The 23130-nt window shown below is 47.5% G+C and overlaps 1 protein-coding gene across 4 annotated transcripts in view; it reads right to left on the bottom strand.

The window, feature by feature from the left end:
- Myo7b (myosin VIIB) overlaps positions 1-23130 on the bottom strand; it is a 78499-nt gene that overhangs the window by 30313 nt on the left and 25056 nt on the right. For all 4 annotated transcript variants that reach the window (XM_078017270.1, XM_078017272.1, XM_040294199.2 and 1 more), the window contains 13 exons: positions 20551-20693; positions 18645-18758; positions 17087-17240; positions 14280-14356; positions 12536-12655; positions 12121-12263; positions 9624-9834; positions 9028-9163; positions 5512-5675; positions 5098-5235; positions 3399-3551; positions 2665-2763; positions 1464-1558 (listed from right to left, as the gene is read on the bottom strand). In XM_078017270.1, the coding sequence (XP_077873396.1) occupies positions 1464-1558; positions 2665-2763; positions 3399-3551; positions 5098-5235; positions 5512-5675; positions 9028-9163; positions 9624-9834; positions 12121-12263; positions 12536-12655; positions 14280-14356; positions 17087-17240; positions 18645-18758; positions 20551-20693 (1747 nt within the window). The remainder of the gene's footprint in view (positions 1-1463; positions 1559-2664; positions 2764-3398; positions 3552-5097; positions 5236-5511; positions 5676-9027; positions 9164-9623; positions 9835-12120; positions 12264-12535; positions 12656-14279; positions 14357-17086; positions 17241-18644; positions 18759-20550; positions 20694-23130) is intronic.

The following is a 23130-nucleotide window of genomic DNA, read 5'->3' as shown; positions in this document are numbered from 1 at the left end:
GACCATGCAGTAGGGCTTACAAATCCCTTGGAGTGGTGGAGGTGGGGTGCAGCAGGGGCCTTGCTGATGTGCTAACCCTAGAGTGAAGTTCAAGTGGAGTCATGTGTTGCTGAATGACAAGTGTGTTCTGAGAAGTGTGCTATTAAGTGATTTTGTCATTGTGCAACCATCATAGACTAGATAGTTGATAGTTGATCCCTGAACAACTTGGGGTTAGGAAGGCTGGCCCCCCTGTACAATTGAAAATCCAAGTATAACTTGCGACTCCCCACAATAGCACAAGAGGTGGCTATAATTTTTAAACATATGATGAGTATACAGTTAATTTTATGCAGTTATAATTTAATCCTGTAATCTTATGTTTACAATTCTCTCTTTTTTTAAGTTGTAGATGAACATGATACCTTTATTTTATTGGTTTGTTTTTATGTGGTGTTGAGTATTGAACCCGGGGCCTCACGCATGCTAGGCAAGTGCTCTACCACTGAGCTGCAACACAGCCCCAACATGTCTCTTGATGGTGAATGGCAATATGTATGAACTGAGTTTATTTTTGTATGTTTTGATATTTGTGTGTGTGTGGTACCAGGGATTGAACTCAGGGGATACTTAACCACAGAGCAACATCCCTAGTCCTTTTAAATTTTTTAAAAAATTTTGAGACAGGGTCTTGCTAAGTTGTTGCTTAGGGCCTTGTTAAGTTGCTAAGGCTAGCCTTGAACTTGTGATCCACCTGCCTCAGCCTTCCAAACCACTGGGATTATAGGCATGCAACTCTGTGCCTGGAATGTTTTGATGATTTTTAATGTTTTTATAACAGATTTTTGTATTTAGATATTAGTAAGTGATAAAAGACTATTATCTACATATTTTTATGTACTCATATATTTTTCTTTCATATATTTTTTGATATTATATATGATCTGTCTATGAACTATGTGGTTCATATTTGAGTTCTTTCAGATCGTCATAAATCTCCAAAACACCATATCTGCATGTCAGTGGACACACGTAATTCAAACCATGTTGGTCGGGGGTCAACTGTATTTATTGAGACCAAGATGGCTGTGAAGACACCAAGTGATACAAACTTATGGACCACTGACATAAAAGCAAAATGTTATTATATGATGCATGGAAGTACTGATCAGTGAGAGGATTTTACCCCCTCTAAAACTAAACCACCTCATAAGCTAAGCCCATATGCTCTTTAAGATGATCAAAGCAGAACATCAAAATGTAGTTGAGAGCAGAGCAGATATGTGGTCTGATCCCATCTCTAATTTACAGAGTGGATTTTGTTTCTTCCAAGTATTCCAATAACCTTTTAGAATTCTCTGGCCCCCACAGGCTGCAGTGTTGTTGGTCAGGGGACCTTGTATCTCAGTTTCCCTTTCAGGCATGCCTGAGAGACATGGTGAGCAGGCATGTGGGCTGGGTGGGGGCTCGGGTGGGGCAAGCACCTGTATTTGTAGCCTCGCATGACTCTCTGGATTCTGATGGCTGCTTCATCCAGCGCCTGGCTCCTCTGTATCTCCAGTAGGGTGTCCTGGTGATCCTGGGGACAGGAGCAATGCCTTCATGTAGCTGCCCCATCCTCTCTCCCACAGTCCCTGCCTGGGACAGGGCTTGGTCTCTATAAGTCAGTGACTCTCAGATTTCTCCCAGGAAGGCAAACTGGAGAAGGGGCCCTTAACTTGATCTTGATGTAGTTCAGGGAAGGAGCTGAAACTATCCCTTTTCCAAGAACTTCCTATTTTAGCTGTTTCTTCTTGCTAATTCAATCTGGCAACTCTGATTTCTGCTTTGGAGACTTCAGGGGAGGAGGAACAAAATTCCCCTGAAGCGTTTCATTTCTCCAAATTTGCATGGTGTTTGCATTCAACAGCATAACAGACCCATGCTTGTTTCGACATGAAAATGTTCCCCCACAACCCACGAGCATGAGATGATGAGCCTTGGGCATGACTTTCTGCAGCCTACTTCCTCCTGGATCCCTGCACCCTGGGATGAGAGGCATGAGCCAGCCATCTAAGCCCTGGGGAGGCAGGGACTGCTCTCATAGGACACAGAGCAACACAACCCTTGGTAAGTGGGGAGGAGAGGCTGAGGACTTCATGGCCCTTCCTGCCCCCCTCAGTCTAACATCAGGCAGCGCTGAGCTTCTCTGTGTGCCATGGCAGGCTATGGGATACAAAGATGGATGTGAACCTAGCTGTGGTTTCAAGGGATAGCCAGAAAAGGAAGGAAAGGAAGGGTGGGTGTTCTTCTCCTCTCCTCAACCATCTGCCCACACTGACCTCACCAACATGCCCATGTAGGGCCCTCGCTATCCAGTCTACCCTCCTGGGCAGTGCCCTGGGGTGTTTCTTTTGCTAGTTTTGCCTCCATATCTCTCTGTCTGGATCCCAGACTTGGCATGGGCCTTATCAATGCATAGACAGATGGATAGACAAACTAACTGGAGGTCTGGGGCCAGGAGGTTGCTCTGAGAATAGATGAGGGTGGGTGGGCAGGCAGGGGTGATGAGAATGGGGTAGGGGCTCAGGTGAGCTGGCAGGCTTCAGCCTGGCTCTGATCTCTTCCTCTTCCTCCTCACTGTGCTCATCCGCCCCCAAGTCTTAGGAGGCTAGTTAGTGATGTACTACTTCCTTAGGGTCTCACCTTCAGGAAAATTTTGGTCTTTCCCACTCTCCATTCTTTGTCTGTCCCCAGACACACCTCGGTGATGCACAAGGTCATCTGGCGAAACTTGTCTTGAAGCTGCACAGGAAAAACAGGGGGTGGCTCAGTGCCATTTGGAACAGAGACCATGGGGAGCTTGAGGGGGCTTCCTGCAGGGTTTCCAAGGGATCCTGCCTCCTTCCTCCTCTCACAGGCTTCCTGTCCAAGGGCTGTGCTGCGGGGCCCAGGCAACAGGCATCTCAGATCAAGGGGTGAGCAAGGGAAGCCCTCAGGGTTCAGGACTCAGAGGCTACCTGCTTTACTACTGTTGTACACTTGGCCTCAGAGCACTCCAACCTTTAGGATGGTTGGGGATTCCAGAAAGAATAAGAGGGACTTCCTGCCCCCAAGAGCTCCTAGCCACACCTCAGCTCCCTAACATTCTGCCAACAGCAGAGTGTCATGGTAACAAAACTGCAAATATCTCTTCTGCAGCTACCAGGGTCAGCCAGTGTGAGCCACTTCCCTTGCTTTCACAGAAATTAAAGGATGATGAGGGAAGGGCAGACAGGGGTCATGTCAAGGCTGGGATCCAGAGGGCATCCTGGGCACCAGGAGAGCAATAAGAGGACACCACCCCCATTAGAACTTGGAAGCTAGAGGAATGCAGGACAGAGCGCAGGACTGGACAGCGAAGGCACAGGGTCCCACAGATCTAGTGTCCGTGCACTCACTGGCTTGCGCTCAGCGCTGGGCAGCAGCATGCGGAATCTCTTCGAAAATTCCTCAAACGTATAGCGGATGGGGAAGCCAGACTTGCGGATGTGCACGGTCTCCATCATGCCAGAGTAGCGCAGCTGCTGGATACACAGCTTGCGGTCGAAGAGCTGCGGGGTCAAGATGCAGAGCGCAGAGGGAGCAAAGGGCCCTACGCTTCCCCACCGCTCCACCACCTGGCATGCAGGCCTACAGTCAGAAAGATCAGCTGGCCCAGGAACCCATTTGGCTGTCCCCCAAAGTTGGGAAGAACTCAATAAATGTTTGAACTACAGTGACATTTTGAAGAAAGTCGGGGAAGGGGCTGAAAAGGGCATAACGTGTTTCCAAGGAGATGAAATCAGTAACAGAAACTGCTGCTCCTGTAAGAACATCACACTTCTGTCATTCTCAAGATACACAAAGTACTGTGACTAGAAAAGGTATTTGCATGTGCCCCATTTTCAAGTGCCCCTGTGAGCACTGCACGCATCTTGGCTTCCCACGGTGGAACGGTGGAGTGAAGAAACAAATCTGGTAGTTGGGGGCAGAGATCCTTCTAGTCAATTTATAATCTTCCTTCCCTGAGAGGGTCAAAGGAGAACCAGAGGGAGCATTGGCCATAGGGATCTCTGTCCTCCTCTGTTAGGAGGCTGGTGGGGCAGGCAGAGAGAAATTTGGGCATGATATTTTTTCCCAGGTGTCAGGTAGCCCTAAGACTGCCATAGCATGGCCTCCAGAGAGCCCCCCTCCATCTGGGGCACTAGGGAAACATTTTCTAAGTGGGCAAGTCCATCATCAGGATTATCACCTCACCTGAAAGCATGCAGGACCACAGAGCCACCTCTTTGTGGGTTTAAGCCCCACAGCAGTCAGGCTTGGGTGACTAGTTAGCAGCTATTGATTGGATATTTCCTGTGGGCCTAGCATTCCGTGGTTAATCTTCAGAGTAGCTCTATGTGGTAGGGGTAATTGGCTTCTATCTAAAAAAAATGAGGCACCTGCTGCACAGGGTCATACTCCTAACTGACTGAACCAGGGTTCAGACCCAGAGCCCACAAAATCTGACCTCAGACTTAGGTTCACCCACTTGTCCTGCAGCTCCAAAGGTGGGCAGTGTGGGCTTGGCAGGGGACCCCCTGGGAGCACAAGCTTCTCTGAAGCAGTTAAGGAAAAAGAGCCAGTTTACTAACATCTGCATTTTATAACGGTTAGGAAGACACACCCGAGATTTCATGGGACAACCTCAATTTCATATAACATCATTCTTTTCAAAAGATATTTCTTTTAATTTTTTTAAATATTTGTTTTTATTCTCTCATGAGATGCCTTAGCGTTATTTTACATCCTTTCAAATGGCATCTACAGTTTGGGGAATCCTTATATTTATAGTCTCTGAATGGATGGACCAGGGACTCCCAGGTTTCCATCCCCTCACCATACAAATCCTCGATAAAGGTGCTGCAGGTCTCAGCCACCAGGACTGGCTAAAATCCTGGGACTGGCTTCTGCCACTTACTGAGTGCCCTAACATCATGTCCAATCCTCACTGTACCTCTGCAGGCAAGAGTCTGACTTCATGGATGAGAAAACTAACGCTCAGAGAAGCCAAAGCCTGGTGAAGCACACACAGCAGATGAACAGCACTATGTTTGGGTGCTCCAAATTCCTGCTTACCAGCGGCTTCTTGTACTCGTTGGGTTTGATGCAGCGGATGAAGTAGGGCTGGCAGTTGGTCAGTATTTTCATCAGCTGATCCAGGGACTGTTTGAACTGAGATGCCAAGGTGGAGGGCCGCTTGGTGGAGTCTGTACCCTGCGGGTGTAAACACAGGGTGTGAATTGGGCGTGGGGAACTGTAGCCCGGAGCATGACTGACCCTCTGCACCAGGAGGGCTGCTGCCAAGGGCTAGTGCACTCACTTAGTCATTCATTCATCCGTCCAGCACAGGCCTCCCAAGCACCCACTGTACGTAGGCTTCTAGTTGGGCACCCACTGTTGATTTAAATGGTTTTCCCTGTGCACATCTTTCTGGCCCTGTGGCCCTTGAGGAAAGAGACCCAGGAGACCTGGGAGGTGCTAGAAACCCACCTTGAAGAACTGATTCCTAGTCTTTGCCTGACGGATGGTGCCGTGGCCCAGCTTGGTTTCTGCAGACTCCAGATTGAATATCTCTCTCAGGAACTTGTTTTTGGAGGAGTAAACCAGGGTAAGGATATCTGCACTCAGCATATCTCGGTTCTTCTCCAGGAAGCCTGTGGGGACAACAGGGCCCATTCACCAGACCAGTTCAGCCATCTCCTGCACCCCACAGGGAAGATGAACATGAGGGACATCACCCCCATCCCCAATGACCCCACTGAAATCCTGCATGGTCCTCACCATCTCTACCCAGTTCCAAGTCACTTGTGTACTCCAAACTCTCAACAATCCAGGCTCCCATCCCTACTCCAACTCATCCCCACCCTGTCATCTAAGCCAATACAAGTCTGCCTTTGGGGTCCAACCTGAAGACTGAGCCTCCCGAAATGGGAGAGGGGCAGAGTGTTATGGACTGAATTGTGTCATCCCAAATTCAAAACTTGAGGTCTTAACCCCCAGGATGTTAGAATGTACATGGATCTCCTTAAGGAGGAGATTCAAATAAAAAATAAGATCATCATGGTGGGCCCAATATCCAGTATGACTAGTGTCATCATAAGAAGAGGAGATTAAGACATGCAGAGAGAGAGAAGACAGTGTGAAGACGCAGGAAGAAAACAGCCATCGACCAGCCAAGGAGAGAGGCCTCAGGAGAAGTCAACCCTGCTCACACCTTGCTATGAGACTTCTAGTTTCCAGATCCGTCTGGAAATTAACTCCCGTGGTTTGAGCCACCTGCCTGTGGTATTTGTTTCTGAAGCCCTAGCTGACCAAGACAAGCATGGAGTCCAGGGTGAGAAGACCCTGCCTCTGCCCTCCAGCCACAGGTAAGAGTGGCTGGGCCCTGAAGTAGGGACTCTCCAAGGGAGTGCTGAAGACGAACTGCTTCTGGGGAGGCTGAACCCAGAGTAGGAGACAGGAAGGGGGCCCATTTCCCCTCCTCTGCCTGCAGGTGCCCCCTGGGAACAGCACTCGGCAGGGGGCTATACCAGGTGCTGGGGCAGGGTGGCACAAGGGTCCTTGCAGAGCTGGGAGTGACAGGAAGGAGCATTCACTGAAAGGCTCAAAGGCAGCTTCAGGCCATCTTGAAAGGAGGTGTTCTGGGACCTTTCTGGAGCCCAAAGCCAGGTTCTGGAGGGAATCAGGAAGGGGCCAGCCCACCTTCCCATTTCTCTATCAGAAACACTCCCCTGAGCTCTCTGCACCTCAGCTCTTCTATGTAAAATACCTGCTCTTCCTGTCACTGTGTCTCTCCAGTGGAAAAATAGACAAATACCTGGAATTGTATCTCCAGTTAAACAGACCAGAGCACCTTCCCATTTCTCCACGCATGCAGCAGAGTGACACTCCAATAACTCTGCTTTCCTGACCCCAGCTGCTCGGTGGCCACCTTTCTCATTTTTCTAAACACACTGATCAGTTGACCACCTCGAGTCTTTTCTTCTCCACTCAAAACCACTGCTCACCCTACCTCAATGTGGGACAAAGTAACTCAAAATACATCAGAGACCCTAAAACTAAAACTGAAAACCACTTACAAAAATAGGTAAGGGTGAATATTCATGATCTTGGATCTGACAGTGAGCTCTTAGACATGACACAGCAACGAAAAGAAAACAGACAATTTGGACTTTTAAAATGAGAAATTTTGCACTCTAAAGGACCCCATCAAGAAAATGAAAAGACTTATGTGAAGAACAAAAAATATTTACAAATCTGATATATCTGATAAGGTACATGTATCTGTAATACATAAAGAACTCTTCCATGGGGCTGGGATTGTGGCTCAGTGGTAGAGCACTCGCCTAGCACATGTGAAGCCCTGGGTTCGATCCTCAGCACCACATAAAACTAAAGGTATTGTGTCCAACTAAAAAATAAATTTTTTTTTAAAAAAGAACTCTTGCCAGGTGTGATGGCTTATACCTATAATCCAAGCAACTCAGGAGTCTGAGGTAAGAAGATTATAAGTTTGAGGCCAACCTCAGTAATTTAATGAGGCTGTAAGAAACTTAGTGAGACTCTTCTCAAAATAAAAAGTAAAAACGGCTGGGGATATAGCACAGTGGTAAAGTGCCTCTGGGTTCAATCCCAAGTATAAAAACAAACAAATCCTGTTGCAATTCAGTAGTAAAAAGACAAAGAATCCAATTGAAACATGAGCAATGAATTTGGATAAACATTTCTCCCAAGAAGATATACAAATAGCCAACAAATGCATGAAAAGATGCACAACATCATTACCCATCAGGGAAATTCAAGTCAAAATCACACTGAGGGCCTGGGGATATGGCTCAAGTGGTAACACCCTTGCCTGGCATGCGTGAGGCACTGGGTTTGATTCTCAGCACCACATAAAAGTAAAAATAAAGATTTTTTTTAAAAAATGGTCAAGATGGTAAATTAAAAAAAAAAATCACACTGAGATACCACTTCAACCCCCCTGGGATAGCTAAAATAAAAAAGACAGATAACAACATGTGTTGGCGAGGATGCAAAAAAGTTGGAATCCTCATCTGTTGCTGGTGTAAAGTAGCGTAATCACTTTGGAAGAGAGTTTGACAGGTCCTCAAAATATCTAACAGAGGGCTGGGGTTGTGGCTCAGTGGTAGAGCATTGCCCTGCATGTGTGAGACACTAGGTTCAATTCTCAGCACTGCATATAAATAAATGAATAAAATAAAGGTCCTTCAACAACTAAAAGCAAAATTAAAAAAAAAATTAACAGAGAGTTACCATATGTCCCATCAGTTCCACTGCTGAGTATATACCCAGGAGAAATGAAAACATATATCCACACAAAAACTTGGACATGGATAGTCACAGCTACATTATGTAGAAGAGCCAAAAAGTAGAAACGATTCAAATATTCATTAACGGATGAAGAGACAAACAAAATAGAGTATGTTCATACAACAGAGTGTTATGCTGGAATAAAAAGAAAATGAAGTACTGATACAAGTACTGATACAACATAGATGAACTTTGAAAACATATTGGCAAGTGAAAGAAATCGGCCACAAAAGGCCACACTGTATATGATTCTGTTTACAGGAAATGTCCAGAGTAGGTGAATCTGTATGGACAGAAATCAGTTGTTGCCTGGGGTGGGGGTGGTGGTGTCAGAAGCGACAGCTAATGGGGAGTTGTCTTTGGAAGTGATAAAAATGCTCTAATGTTGTGGCAATCATTGCACAACTCTGGGAATCTACTTAAAATATACTGAGATGTCCACTTTCAATGGGTGAATAATTAGGGTATGTGAATTATGTCTCAGCAGAGCCACTACCAAAACACAAAACGTCACCGAATGCCTGGTTCCATTCCACTTCCTTTCTCTAGGCAAATCCGTGCTTCGAACCCTGCCATTCCATTACTGGATTGGCGAAAGCACTCGTTCTCCCAGTCTCCTTTCTATGATCTCTCTGCTCCAGATCTGAGAGTGCGTGAGGGGAGGTCACCCACCTTCGGCCTGGTAGTAAACCTCGCCAGCAAAGTGAGCAATGCCAAATCGGGCATCGTGGATATTCTTGGGTTTCAGGAAGGCTTTGTTGTTGGCATGGACACTGTTCAGTTTTTGCAGCATGGTGATATCTGTACCCTGGAAGAACCCGGATGCTCTCTGAGCTGAGGTCCCAGAGTCCAGCTGTGCGGTGGTCAGCTTGGCCCTCCCACAGGGCTCAGGGGCTCCCTCATGGGACAAAGTAGGCTCAGAATGACAGATGGAACATTAATCCCCAGGGGTTGGTGATTTGCCATAGTGAGTGAGGGCCCAGCCAGGAGCAGAGGCTGCATCTGCCACCCCCTACCACCAGCCCTCCTGCTCTATCCCCTGGGCAATTGTCCAGGTGCCCTAGCAGCCAGGAAAAGCTTTCTTCAGGTGGGCCTGAGCTCGGCCTTCAAGGAAGGGAGGGTCTGGTTAGTCTGAGACTTGTCCACTTATTCCTGGCAGAGGTCTCAGCCACCCTGGGAACAGGTGGGCCTCACAAATGGATCTTCCCAACCTCACAGAAGAGACCCACCATGAGCCAGGGCTCCGCCCCCAAGGCCCAGAAACACACCTGTGGGAGGCGGCTCTCTTCATCTAGGAGGGAGATGACGCTCATGGGCTTGAGGGCCAGCAGGTCCAGGGTGGGCCGGTTGTCGGTATAGTGGATGTAGTCCCAGGAGATGTTCTCTGAGCGGTACTCCTCCTGCTCCATGGTGAAAACGTGCTGCACAAAGAACTGCTGCAGGTGCTCATTGGCGAAGTTGATGCAGAGTTGCTCAAAACTGTAGAGGCAATGCCACCACCCAGGGTGGAGCAGGGTCAGTGGTTATACATGGAGGGAGCCCTGGGATCACCAGCCATCTGCACGCAGCCACATACTTATGATGTACATTCATGTGCATACAGATTCACGAATTTCCCTGCCACACCTCTTGCTTCTGTGTGCCTCCATTACCATTACCTCCTCCATCCCGTGGCAGTCAAAGAGAAACAAGAAGGCCCAGCATAGCATCGAGTCCTAGGGTCACCTACAGGGTCCTTTGCAGGTCTCTCTAACTTCTCACTGAGACTCTCCTTATGGGGCCAAGTACTCACAAAATGCTCCAGATTCATAGTAGGCAAGTGGTCTTGGTATTGAGATGAGCTTCCAGAATCCAGTGCTCTCTGCTGGGACCCTCTGGGTCAACCAGATATATTCTTGTCCCCTGCAATTCTCCACCCCACCAATCCTCCAACATGCTCTACCTGCTGGTTCCCTGCCTTGGGAAATGACTCCTCCATTTACCACCCCTGACTCAAGTCAGAAATCAAGAAGTTACACTTGACTCTGGCCCTCTCCCCAATTCCTACCAATTGCCAAAGCCTGGTCCATGCTAGCTGCCACACAGCATCCTGAAATGTTTATTTCTTTTTGTCCCCACTGATGCTGTCTTAGTTCAGGCCACCTCCAGTACTCCTCTGGAGCCCCGTGGTGGCCTCAAATCTAATCATGCTCTTCCTTGGCTTCAAATCCTCCTGGCTTCCCATGTGTTCAGGATCCAGACAGTGACCACAGTAGAAAGCTTTGACCACCATTCCAGCTTTGCTGGGGTCACTCTCTGGCCACCTGGACTTTTCACAGCTCCCTGGATGTTCCTGGTTCTTTCCTATCACTGATTCGCCACACATTTGGTGCCCTCTCCTCTCTGTCTCTGGGTCAGGATGGGTCACCTATTTAAATAAGACCTCGTCATGCCTGAGGCTGCTTGTTCAACATCTGTTAACCACCAGGTAAGCAGGAACAGGCCCACCATGTCCCCCATGCCCAGCACACATAGAAAGCATGATGGAGTAGAGCAGGGGACCCAGGTCCTTACAACATCTCCTTCCCAGGCCTTGAGACTGCAGCCGTGTCACAAACCAAGCTAGTGGCCACAGTGACCATCCTTCAAGGCAGGATCACCACATACATGGCTAGATCCCCAGGACCAACTAGTCATCCACCTCCAAGGTGTCCCCGGTACGCTTGATCTGTTTACCTGTGTCCCGCTCCCCAGAGGCCAGAACCCAATTTACACTTGAATTTACTGTGCCTTAAAAGTTCCATGGCACTAGGCATAGTTTTGCCAGCCCTGTCACCTCTCACCTGACTGCAGTGATGGAACCTCTGCCCTGTCCCCTCGCTTAGCTGGGAGGCTGAAGTCCCAGAGTGTTTGCACTTGGAATGGCTCATGTCTGGTTCTCAAGGTGGGGCATCCAAATCCCTCCCAAGTGAGGCTCCATTTTCAGACATGGTCTTGGGCAGGAGCACGTCAAGGATAGGCCAGCCCCTGCTTCTTGGAACCAGTGACCTGGGCTCTGTCCTGCCAAGCCCTTAAATGAACCAGGCTCAGATAATCTGGTCTGTATCCAGAATACTTCCTGCCTGTTTGTCCCACAGCCCTTGTTTCCTGCATTTGACTAACTCCTGCCCATCATGATGCCCTAGAATATCACCTGCCCAGGTTTGGCTCTTCTGCCTGGCTCCCTTGGCCACCTTGTGTACCTCACCCCATCCTTCACTGTAGTCATGTTGAGTAACAATGTTCTTACCTGCCCTGGTCATAGATGTTTAGCTTCCAGATGTGCGGGGATACCAGGTCAGGGGTGTCCTGCCTCACTCCCCCAACCCCCAACTCAAAAGTCAGGGAGGGTCCACACACGCCTCTAGTTGAATCAATGCTATTGATTTCAACTATCACCATGACCTCATGTGACAAAACATTCTGGTTCATGAAGCAAGCACCAAGAAGGATGGACGAATGCTGGGGTCTCAGTCTGGCTTCCTGGGATGGCTTTTAACTATGTGACCTTCTCTGGACACGTTAGGGATTCTGGGGGCTATGCATGGGCCATCTCCTGCAGAAAGACTCAGGCCTGCTCACAGGCTCACCCTGGCATTGTGAGGGGGAGAGAGAGAGGCCCTTCTTGGAGCCTAGTGGCAAGGGGGTTAGGTGGGATGGGAGTTGGGGATGGCAACCTCTGGCTTTCTTAGAGAGAAACTGCTTTTCTTCTGTTTTCTGATAACAGGTGGACTGAGATCTTCATACCTATTGTTCTGGAAATTCTCAAAGCCAAATATGTCCAGGAGGCCGATAGCCCTCCGCACATTTTTGGGGTCCTGGGCAGGTGGCGGGAAGATTGCAGCGTTGATCTTCTTGACAATCCACAGGAAGAGGTGTCCATAGATGCCCTGAGGAGACATGGGGTGAAGCCTCTGTGCTTCAAGGCACAGAGGGAGGCTAACCCTTCTCCAAGTTCACCCAAAAAGGCTGCATGAAGATTGGATGTCACAGAACTACTGGGGGAGGTTACCCCAAGAAATCAAGCCCAGAGAGGCTGGGAAGCCCATGATACATTCCTAGGCGGGTGACTGGCAGAATTGGGACCTGTTCATCAGTCTCTGTTTTTTCTTGTTTTTCACCAATAGGGCCAGAGGCAAGCCCTGTTCCCACATCTCTGTACCTTGACAAAGGCATCCCTCCGGTCTGCAGCCTGGGCGATGTTCAGGGGCCTGGTGACATATTCCCCACGGATAAGAATGGTGTGCTTGATCAGACAGTCCCGGAGCGCCTGGTACTGCACCTGGGGAAGCAGGTACAGCTGCATTGCACCTGTGGAGCAGCAGGGCCTGGACCTAGACTCCCACCTGCTCCTGCTGTGTCTTGTTCCCTCTTGTGACTGAACATCCCATGACCAGGGCCTGAGGGGAGGCAATGCCTGTGACCAGGGTCAGGCCAGACTGGGGTCACAGCCAGGGTCCTGGGAGTGCTGGAGTGCAGACAGCTAAGGAAAGAGATTGGATAGGACCTGAGCATGCTGGTCTCCGGGGGTTTGGTAAAAGGACCTCTGGGAAAGGGCCTGCTATGGGGAGGGCTCTGAGGCCAGGCTTCAGACACCCAGACCTAAAAAGCAAGGGGAGTCTGGATGCACCACGCAGGGAACATTGAGCAGCAAAACTCAAAGCTCCCATGTGCCTGCTGTGGTTTGAATGTGGCCTCTGAAAGTTCAGGTGCTGGGAACTTAATCCCCCAATTCATATGTTAATAGTAGTTAGAGGTGGGAACTAGGGAGGCAAATGGATCCTGAGGCTGCTGCCTCATAAATGCATTAATCAATTTGTGGATTAATAGATTACTGGGTTACCTAGAGAATGGCTTTGTTATAAAATCAAGCTCTCTCTGGCACAGTTGCTCTGTCTTGCCATCTGAGGCCACCAGTACATATGTAACAGGTGGCCCTTGTCAGACCCAAGCAGATGCTGGTACTGCTCTTATCCCAGCCTCCAGAACTGTTTTTTTTTTTTAATATTTTATTTACATTTTAGTTTTCGGCAGAGACAACATCTTTGTTTGTATGTGGTGCTGAGGATCGATCCCGGGCTGCACCCATGCCAGGGGAGTGCACTTGAGCCACATCCCCAGCCCCTCCAGAACTTAATTAACATAATTAAGAGAGAGAGATCAATTAACATAATTCTTCATAAATTACCCAGTCTCAGATATTCTGCTACAGGAACCAAAAATGGACTAATATCCTTAAGCCAAATAAAGGTGATTAATATGAACGCTTTCCCCCATCCCCTCTAATCATATTAATTTCTCACAGAACAGTCCATGGGGTGTGATATGGAGAGTTCAAAAATACATCCAGTACAAAAATACATCCTCATCCAGAACCTGTGACCTTTCCTCTGGGTCAAGGCTCCTTTTGGTCCCTGGAATAATGTGAAGGGCTACTGGTATGAGTCACGTGACTCCTTGGCACAAGCCACTTTCCCAGAACAGCACAACTCCTGGAGAAGTCTTGGGGGACAGGGCATAGAACAGAGACATTCTGAGGGGTGTGGGATTGGGTGCTTGAGTGAGGAGCTGGGGATGAATGTGGTATGGAGTGAGGATGTTGCATGGCGGGCCACTAGAGGGCAGGAGGGGACACTGGACACAGGAAGAAGTGCTAATTAAGGCTACACTGGTCATTTCACTGCTTGGCTAGTGATTGGCCCAAATGGTCCCCTCCCGGATGCACACCCTCAGGTGTCCCAGTGTGCAAAAGGACACAGAGATAGAGCTCAGAGCCTGGGAGAGGGAAGGGAGGTAGGGGTGAGGCTCCTGGGCAGGGTTATGAGAATCAGGCATCAGGGGTCTATGAGCCCAAGTCCCCCAGTCTGTCTCAAAAATGGAAAGTAGCAAACACAGTAGCCCACTACCTTCAGCAAGTTCATCATGATGGGAAAGGCGGGTGTCTCCATCACATCAGAGGAGTCCAGGTTCTCGAAGACCGCAGCTAGAGAGAGAGAGAGAAGCAGCAACCCTGGGGTGGGAAAGTGGTGGGACAGAGGGCAGCCCCAAATCTGTACCTTGCAGCAACTGTCCCTGGGGGTGGGCCACTGCCTTTCTCAGGGCCCTCTCATGAAGGGAGTGAATGTACCTGGTGATCACCTGTCATTTGCACCTTAGCTGCGAACGAATGTAGGGAACCGTAGTTCCTTCTGTCTGATGAGATCAGGGTTCTGGGTGAAAGGGAAGTTTGAAGAATCTTGAGGGTTTTTTTTGGACTAAGTTGGGATACCCAGTTGGCACGGGCACAGGCAGGGCCTGACTGGGATCTGTTACAGGAGAGCACTGACTGTAAACAACAGTCTCCTGACCACCTGTCTACTTCAAGTTCTTTCTCTCTGAGCCACTATCCTCCTGCCAAGCTGGGGTGGGGATGCTGTTTATTTATCCTTTTTTAAGGGTTAAAAAACATATTTATTAAAAAAAAGGATTGAATCAGTAAGACAGGACAAAAGGTAGATACAGTATCTATTGTTGTACTCTCTTTTCTGTTGATGAATCTATGTCTATTGTTACTTTTTTAATTAAAAAAATTGTTACATAAAACGTACAGATAAAAGTGCATCAAACAAAAAAGTTATGTTGTAGCAAGGTTCATGCTGTAAAATAACTAAAGCCAAATGCAGACCCTCCTCCCAACACTGACATCGTCTACGTGTCTTCTCCTTGTAAAGTGATATTCTTCTCCCCTGGAGTAATACTTGCCTAACTTTCATGGAAATCTCTTCCTTGCTTCTTCTCATTTCCTACGCGGGGTCCCTTGTTTTGCCTGTGTTGAGTGTCTGTCTAGGCGTGATCTCAGTGCCTGTTTTCTGTTTATTTTCATAACATCATGTTTCTGACACTCTTCCACCTCCTAATGCCCACTTCTGGTCATCAGGCACTTCCCTAGCACAAATGCCCAGTGGAATTGATAGATGACAGCCCACCCTAACTACCACTGGTCTGCAGTCGGCTTTCTGGTATGATATGAGGTTGTGGCCCCAGCTCGGTTTTCCGTGAGGACACCACTGCTCTGAAACAGTTTCCCCCCAAGCCTGTCCTTTCCCCCACTGCTCTGTGAATTGATGTCTTTGGTTAGTTCTAGAACCAGTCACAACCCCTTCAAATATTGCTCTCTTTCTCATTAGGATTCCAGCGAAAGGTTTGCTACATCTTCTCACTTTGTCCTCTACGCTTCCTACCTTTCCATCTTTCTGCCTTTCCATGCCTTATAGTTACAGTTTCTTCTGACTTTACTTTTAACTCACACATTCCTCCAGCTGCTAAATCTATCCACTAAGTTCTTAATTTTGATGTTGTTGATTTTGGTACTGAGGATGGAACCCAGGGACACTTGACCCCTGAGCTATATGCCCAGCCCATTTATCTATCTATCTATCTATCTATCTATCTATCTATCTATCTATCTATCTATCTATCTATCTACCTATCTATCTGTCTATCTATCTATTTAATTTGGGGGAGTTACCCAGGATTTAACTCAGGGGCTATTGCCCACTGAGCCACATCTCCAGCCTTATTTTGTATTTTATTTAGAGACAGGGTCTCAGCAAATTGCTTAGCACATCACTTTTGCCTAGGCTGGCTTTGAACTCATGATCCTCCTGCCTCGGCCTCCCGAGCCACTGGGATGACAGGTGTGTGCCATCACTCATGGCCTTTTTTATTTCTGAGACAGGTCTCGCTGAGGTGCTGAGATGCTTGCTAAATTGCTGAGGCTGGCCTCAAACTTGCAATCTTCTTGCTTCAGTCTCCTGAATCACTTGGTTTACACGCATGTGCCATTGTGCCTGGTGTGTTGTTTTTTTAATGTTAGAATTTCTGTGTGGCTCCTTTTAAAATATATGATGTCATTTTCTAGAGTGTCCAGTTCCCTGTGTAAATTTTCCTACTCAGATTTTTCTTTACTTGAACACAGCAAGCAGAGTAGATCTCTTACTGTTGTTCAATTATTCCAATATCTGAAATCTTTGTTGCTTGTTGTTTCTGCTGGCACTTGCTCATGGTACCCGTTTTCTTGTTCCCATTTCTGGGCACATGCTGCATGTTGTATTTGAAATATTATTAGAAGGAATCATTAGTAATCTATGTTGCTGTTATTTTCCTCCAGAGAGGATTGTCAGTAACTTTGGTTAGGTGCTTGGGAGTACTAACAGGTCAGGATACCTAAATTCCAAGACCATCTTTATATATATATATAATTTTTTTTGTTGGTGGTGGACCTATATTTTATTTATTTATATGTGCTGCTGAGAATTGAACCCAGTGTCTCACACATACTAGGTAAGCATTCTACCACTGAGCCACATCCCCAGCCCCCCTAGATCATCTTGATGCTTATGAACTAGCTTGCAATTTTGTGTGTAGATTTCTCTACATTGTTTCATCTTCACCCTGAACGTGAGTCCTTTGGAGTTCCAGCTAAAACTGGGGGGGGGGGGGAGGGTAACTGACCAGAGTCTCTACTTCTGGGGTTTCCTAAGCTTTGATGTCTTCTCCTAGGAGACATTCAAAACCGCAGCTACATTTTCCGTGTGTATTTTTTCAGGACTGGGTTGGACCCTGTGACTTGTGGGCCCTTCTGGTACAAATTCCCAGCGACTTCTTCCTCTTACTGTCACAGTCACCCCACTTCTCCTCCCTGGGGATGCAACTGGGGTAGAAACGGCCTTACCCATAAACTCCACATTCCCCAAGTGGAGAATGGCTGCCAACAGCTTGCTGATGTCCCAGTTCTCAGAGTCGGAGAACAGAAGGATCTTCATGGCTGAGCGAACGTGGGCATAGTCCTTGGCATCATTGAGCCCCTCATAGGAGGTGCAATTTCCCTGTGAAACAGGACATCTCAGCTAACAGGGCTGCCCCATGTCCCAATTCCTCCACCCAGAGGCCAGCAAGGCCTGACATCCCAGAGTCTCAACCAAAGGCCACAGAAGTCATACTTCATTGGCTGTGGGAGGATCCTAGGCATAAGCTATCCTATCTAGGCATAAGCTCAGAAACACAGGAAAGTATTCCCAGAGGCATGGGTATAGCATGCCTGCCTTGCCACCAGCATTGACACTTGGCTACAGTGTGACCTAGGGCCAGGTGTTCCCTGCTCCCTATTTGTCATCCGTCCATGCTCAGCCTTGGTTTGTCTGTCTCTGTGCAATACTGTGGGCTCATCCCTTTAACAGACACTTCCCAAGGCTCACCACACTCCAGACCCTGTGATACTTGCCGGGAATTCAGAAATAGTGAGCTCCAGTCCCACTTCTGCATCTAGGAGGGACAGGCAGGTGCTGGGACCAAAGGAACCAGGGCCAGCCCCATTGAGAGGTGGGGAAAGGCGTGCAGGAGGAGGAGCCCGAGCTTATTAAGGTTCTGATCTTCCAAACAGCCCAGGGTGGAGATGGCAGGAGCAAGGCTGCCAAGTGGCAGGCAGTGGCAGGGACTGCCAAGAGGCAGGGCCGAGAGTTGAGAGGGGAGAGTGGGCATAGGGTCAGATCCTGAAGGGACCTAGAAACCATGTCAAGGAACGTGGCTTCTACCAAATCATTGTCGTCAGAGATCAAATTTGCACCATAGGAAGATTCCTTTGGCTACAAGTAGATGACAAATGGGAGATCAAGACTGCTCATGGGGGTGGGGGTGGGGAAAATACTGCCATGGTCCAGGCAAGGGCTGATGAAGGCTTTGAGGCAGTGACCACAGGAGAGTGGGTCATGCAGAAGAGAGATCCAAGGGGTGGAGTGCGTCCACTCTCTAGTCAACCCATGTGAGCATGCGGCTGCTTGTGCAGTGCTATCCCAGGGGGCAGGGACACAGTGGTGAGCAAGGCACCTACTTTCTGGGGGCTGATGTTCTGGGGGTGCCTACCAGGATGGGAGCAGGAGGCATGTGGTTGACTCTCCAGAATTCACTGTACTGGGAGTCTTTTGGTCTGCAGGGACCAAATGAAAGTGAGGTTTGTGGGGAAAGGCCACAGGATCAGCTAAGGACCCCCGAGGTAAAGCTGACAGAAGGGTAGGAGGAGGCATGTTGTCAAGAGCAGGTCTCTGGCAGTCAAAAAGTGGATTCCAGACACAGAAAGAGTGAGGGCAGGTAAGGGTAAGGAGGACCATCAGCCCTGCCTCGGAGGCCCAGCTGGAGTTGGGGGATTTCTGTAGCTACAGAAATTCAAGGGTTGAGCAGGCCCTGACCCTTCTCTCTGATTGCTACTGAGGAGTGGGATTGGCGGATGGGCTCACCATGGTCAGATAGTGGTACTCAGAGGGCATCCCCAGGCCCAGCAGCTTCTTCTCCTCCACACTCATCCCCATGAGCATGCAATAGAAGATGTGGTAGTTCCGCTCCTCTGCAGCCTGAGAAGGTGTCCCCAAAAGACATGTCAGTAAGTTCCCTGAGACCACCAGCCTTCCCACTGTCCCAGCTTCAATTCCAAGGTCTCCCAGCCAGGTGTGGCTTTGCCACTGATCCAAAGGCTGGCCTGGCCTGGCTGCCATCTTTGTCCAGGGCCTTCAGAGCCCATTCATCCCCTGCCCAGAGCTTTCTGCTTCTTGACTGCTTCTCTTCGGCCCTGAAGTCACCTGTGCCCAACATCCCACACACTTTGCAATCACTTTTGTGACCCACCTGACAGCCACAGCTTATTTGGGCCTTGTATTTCTTTAAACACTATTTATAAATGCACCCCTTTGTAAATATTTAATCCATCTGTAGTATAAAGTGTTATGAGTTGAGAGTTTCCATTCTGCTTCCTCCAGCTTGAAATCCCTTCCTTTCCCTCCTCAGAAGCCCTTGAGAGTCTGTGTTCCTTCTAGATATTAAATGCATTTACTTATATCTATAAGTAGTTCTTTTACTTTATATAAATATATATTTATTGTTCTTCAACTTCCTTTTTATTCATCTGTCTCTTGGTGATCCTTCCACATCAATACACACAACCCTCCCTTTCCTTTGCAATTCTGCCCATATAGAATGTATCTGCCATATTTTTAATTTAATTTTATTGTTTTGGTGCTGGAGATGGGACCCAAGACCTTGCACATGCTAAGTACATGCTCTATCAGTAAGCTGTACCTGCAGCCTATGCCATATTTTACTCAGTCTTTTATTATGGACAGGGCTTGTTTTTAAGCTTCCTTTAGACGTTTCTCACTTAAAGTACTATTTTGGGTGACAAATTCTACAAATTCACCAACCACTGTGTGAAGAAGGAGGGGCTTTTGGGAAGGGCAGGCCGTGGAGTCAGAGAGACTCTACCACATGCTAGCTTTTTGACCCTGGCAAGTTACATAATATCTCTGAACTCAGTTTCTTTTTTTTTATTTTATCTGTACTATGGAGATAAAGAGCCCCATATCTCGTGGTTGTTGTGAAGAGCAAATGAGACAAGCAGGGGAAATGACCTCCTTCTCCAGCTTCCCATGTGCCAAGGTATCTGTCTACCCTCAACCTTTTGTTGGTAGTGTTTCCCCTGCTGGAACTTCATGTGTGTGTGTGTGTGTGTGTGTGTGTGTGTGTGTGTGTGTGTGTTAATGTGTGCATGTTCACACACACACCCATAGACATTTGGGGTTAGCCATTATATGAGAGTGCACACACACACACACACACACACAAGGCTACACTGATTCTGTGTGGTAGGTGTCACTCATTGGCATTCCTGCCATTCAGCATCAGCTGTGTGATTTGTGGGTCACTATAACATGAAATCACATGACCTCTTGCTGAAGAGTGAGAATTTAAGATGGCAACAACAGAGCATTGAACCAAGTGTGAGCCTTTCTGGGCACAGGGCCCTGGGTGATAGCATCAGCCAGCATTTTCTGGTCATGGAGGCCTTCTGGACACTGTCAACCAGCTAGCCCCAACATGCCCTAAAATGCCCCCATCCTTAGCTGGGCACTGGCCCGGCCTCAGAATTAATTTTAGTGAGGTGAGGTACCATGGCACCAAAGAATGAAGGAAATTATATGGTTGAAAAATTCAAAAATTCCAATGAATGACAGAAAATCCTATCACTGGTTTTGCTGGAATACTCCAGGGGCCCATGGGGTCTGGGAAGCTTCCTCCACCCAGGAATGGGGGTGGTGAGAGTGAGGAAGGTCACCCTCCTGGAGGGCTCCAGGGATGATGGCAGAGCCTCACCTGCCGGCAGACCCGGGACTTCTCCAGGAGGAACTGCTCAATGCGTGCACCCTCGATCACCCCGCTGGTGTTGAAGTAGATGTCTATGTACTTCCCGAAGCGGCTGGAGTTGTCGTTGCGGATGGTCTTGGCGTTTCCAAAGGCTAAGGGTGAGTGGGTGACGTCCATGATGAGAGTGGAGAAGAGAAAATTTAGAAGATTTAGAGGGGTCATCTGAGTAGGCTTTAGAGAAGCTGTCTGAGTAGGCCTCTCTGAGGAGGTGCCAGTCCAGAACTGAAGGAGGAGGAGGGTTACCCCAGACAGCCATCACGCAGAGGAAGGGGAAGAGCAGGAAGGGCTTGGAGGCCAGAAGGCACCTGTGTGCCTGCAGAGCACAGGACACAGGAGAAATGCAGTGGCAAGAGGCCAGAGACAGTGGGATTAAGACTGAATGTCAGGCTCGGAATTTGGAAATTACTCCTGCAGGTGCTGGAGGAAGCAGAAAGTCTTCTGAGGGAGGGTGAGAGCAGATTGGTATTTCAGAAAGATGGTGCAGGCTGTAAGGTAGATGCAGAGGGCAAGCTTTCAGGGAGAGGGACATGAGCTGACCTGGCCAGAGGACAGATGAGGTAGTCAGAGCAAGAAGCATTTGGGTTGTAGCATGATCCAAAGTGTCTTTATAGAGCTATTACTGCAAGCTCTTTGGATGTGTCCCATAGTAACAAAGATACTTGGCTTTATGTTCTGCTCCATAATGTGAAAGTTAGAATCAAAATGGAGTCACTCATGTCAAACCCTAACCAAAAAATAAATAATAAAGCTGGGAGACCAAGGAGGGAGGGCTATCGGGACGACCAGAACATGCCTATGGTGAAAACTATTACAAAAAGTCCCTGAAGGGCTCCTAACCATATATATTTGTCACTAGAACTTTTGCCAAGGGATTTCCTAACTTCATCTTGCAACGTGAATCTAAAGGACAGCTGTTAGAATGCACAAGCACACCTGCTTGACACTGTCTCCACTAAGAATGGGTGTCCATTCCTAAGATAGGCCCCTGTAACCAATGTTTTCTGTTTCAAAACAAACTACATGTACTTCTTTCTTTTGCCTTTAAAAGCTTCCTCTTTCCTTAACTTCTTTGGACATGTGTATGGTCTCCACATGTCCTGCCACTAGTGGATAGGCTCAGTATTCCCTGGAGACTCTCTTGTTATTTAGGTTGATGACATACATCTGCATCGGCACACACATAATTAAAACAAAATATTTGGTGCAATTCTTAACAAGAGCAATGGCCTGGGTATTTTCTATTCTGTGGTAGTTTATTTGTTCTGAAAGACTGATTTCATGTCCCACTAGGTGGGTTGGATACAGTTTGAAAATATCACCATCTAAAATGAAGAAGAGTGTTCCTTGGTGAATTGGTGAAATCAGTTTAGGAATCACTTCCCCTAACCCTTTCTCTCTCTGAATCCTAAGGTATAGCAAAGCCTCTGAAAAGTGTCAGTTATGAACCCTATTTAATGTATTGGAACCAGAGTGACCCTCACAAGAAACTGGTCAGGTGTCTCCTCAAGAAAGAATCTGATATAGAAATATTTTGTTAAAGTTGGCAAGCTGATTTTAACTTGTATATGGAAAGTTAAAGGACCTAGAATAGCTCAGTTTGAAAAACAAAACAAAATTTGAGGACATGGCTGAGGGTATAGCTCAGTTGGTAGAGAGCTTGTCTCACATACAAAAGCCCTGGGTTCAATCCCCAGCACCACCAACATCCAAAAAAAAAAAAAAAAAAAAATTGGAGGACACAGGCTACCTACTGCAAAACTTCCCATAAAGTTACAGAAATTAAGACAGTGTGGTTTTGGTGAAAGGTTAGACAGAAAGTGATAGAATAAACAGAGACACAGGAATAGACCCAGATATATATATATGGTCGATTTAAATAAAGGTGCAAAGGCAAGTCAATGGAGAAAATTAGTCTTCAACAAATAGAGCTGGAACACTTAGATATCCACACACACACACAAAAAAAAAAAAAGAGAGAGAGAGAGAGAGAGAGAGGGAAGAAGAGAAGAAGAAGAGAAAGAGAGAGGCTACTTATACCTTGCATATTGGAAAAAAAATAGCTCAAATTGGATCATAAACCTACATCTAAGACCTAAAAGTATAAACACCAAGAAAAAAACTAAGAGAAACTCCTGGGTTTAGGTAAAGATTCCTTAGATCCCACACCAAAAGCATAATCCATTAAAGAACAAAATGATAAATGAAACTTCATCCAAATTTAAAACATCTGTCCCACTAATGACAACATTAAGAGAATGAAAAGGTAAACTACACATTAATAAGGAAATAAACCAATTAAAAAAATAGTCCAAAGATTTGAACAGATACTTCACCAGAGAAGATATACAGAAGGGAATTAAGGCCATACAAAGGTGCTCAACGTCATTTGTCACTGGGAAACTGGGAGTTACAGCCACAGTGGGGTACCACACAACACATATCAGAGTGACGATATCCTTGATGGTGGCGGGTACCAGCAAGGACAGAACAACTTGAACTCTCCTACTCTGCTGGTGGGAAAACAAAATG

Source organism: Ictidomys tridecemlineatus, chromosome 7 (assembly GCF_052094955.1).
Source record: "Ictidomys tridecemlineatus isolate mIctTri1 chromosome 7, mIctTri1.hap1, whole genome shotgun sequence".
In the NCBI taxonomy this organism is placed as follows: Eukaryota; Metazoa; Chordata; class Mammalia; order Rodentia; family Sciuridae; genus Ictidomys; species Ictidomys tridecemlineatus.
The sequence above is the reverse complement of the archived record's forward strand: the minus strand, read 5'-3'. Positions and strand labels throughout refer to the sequence as shown.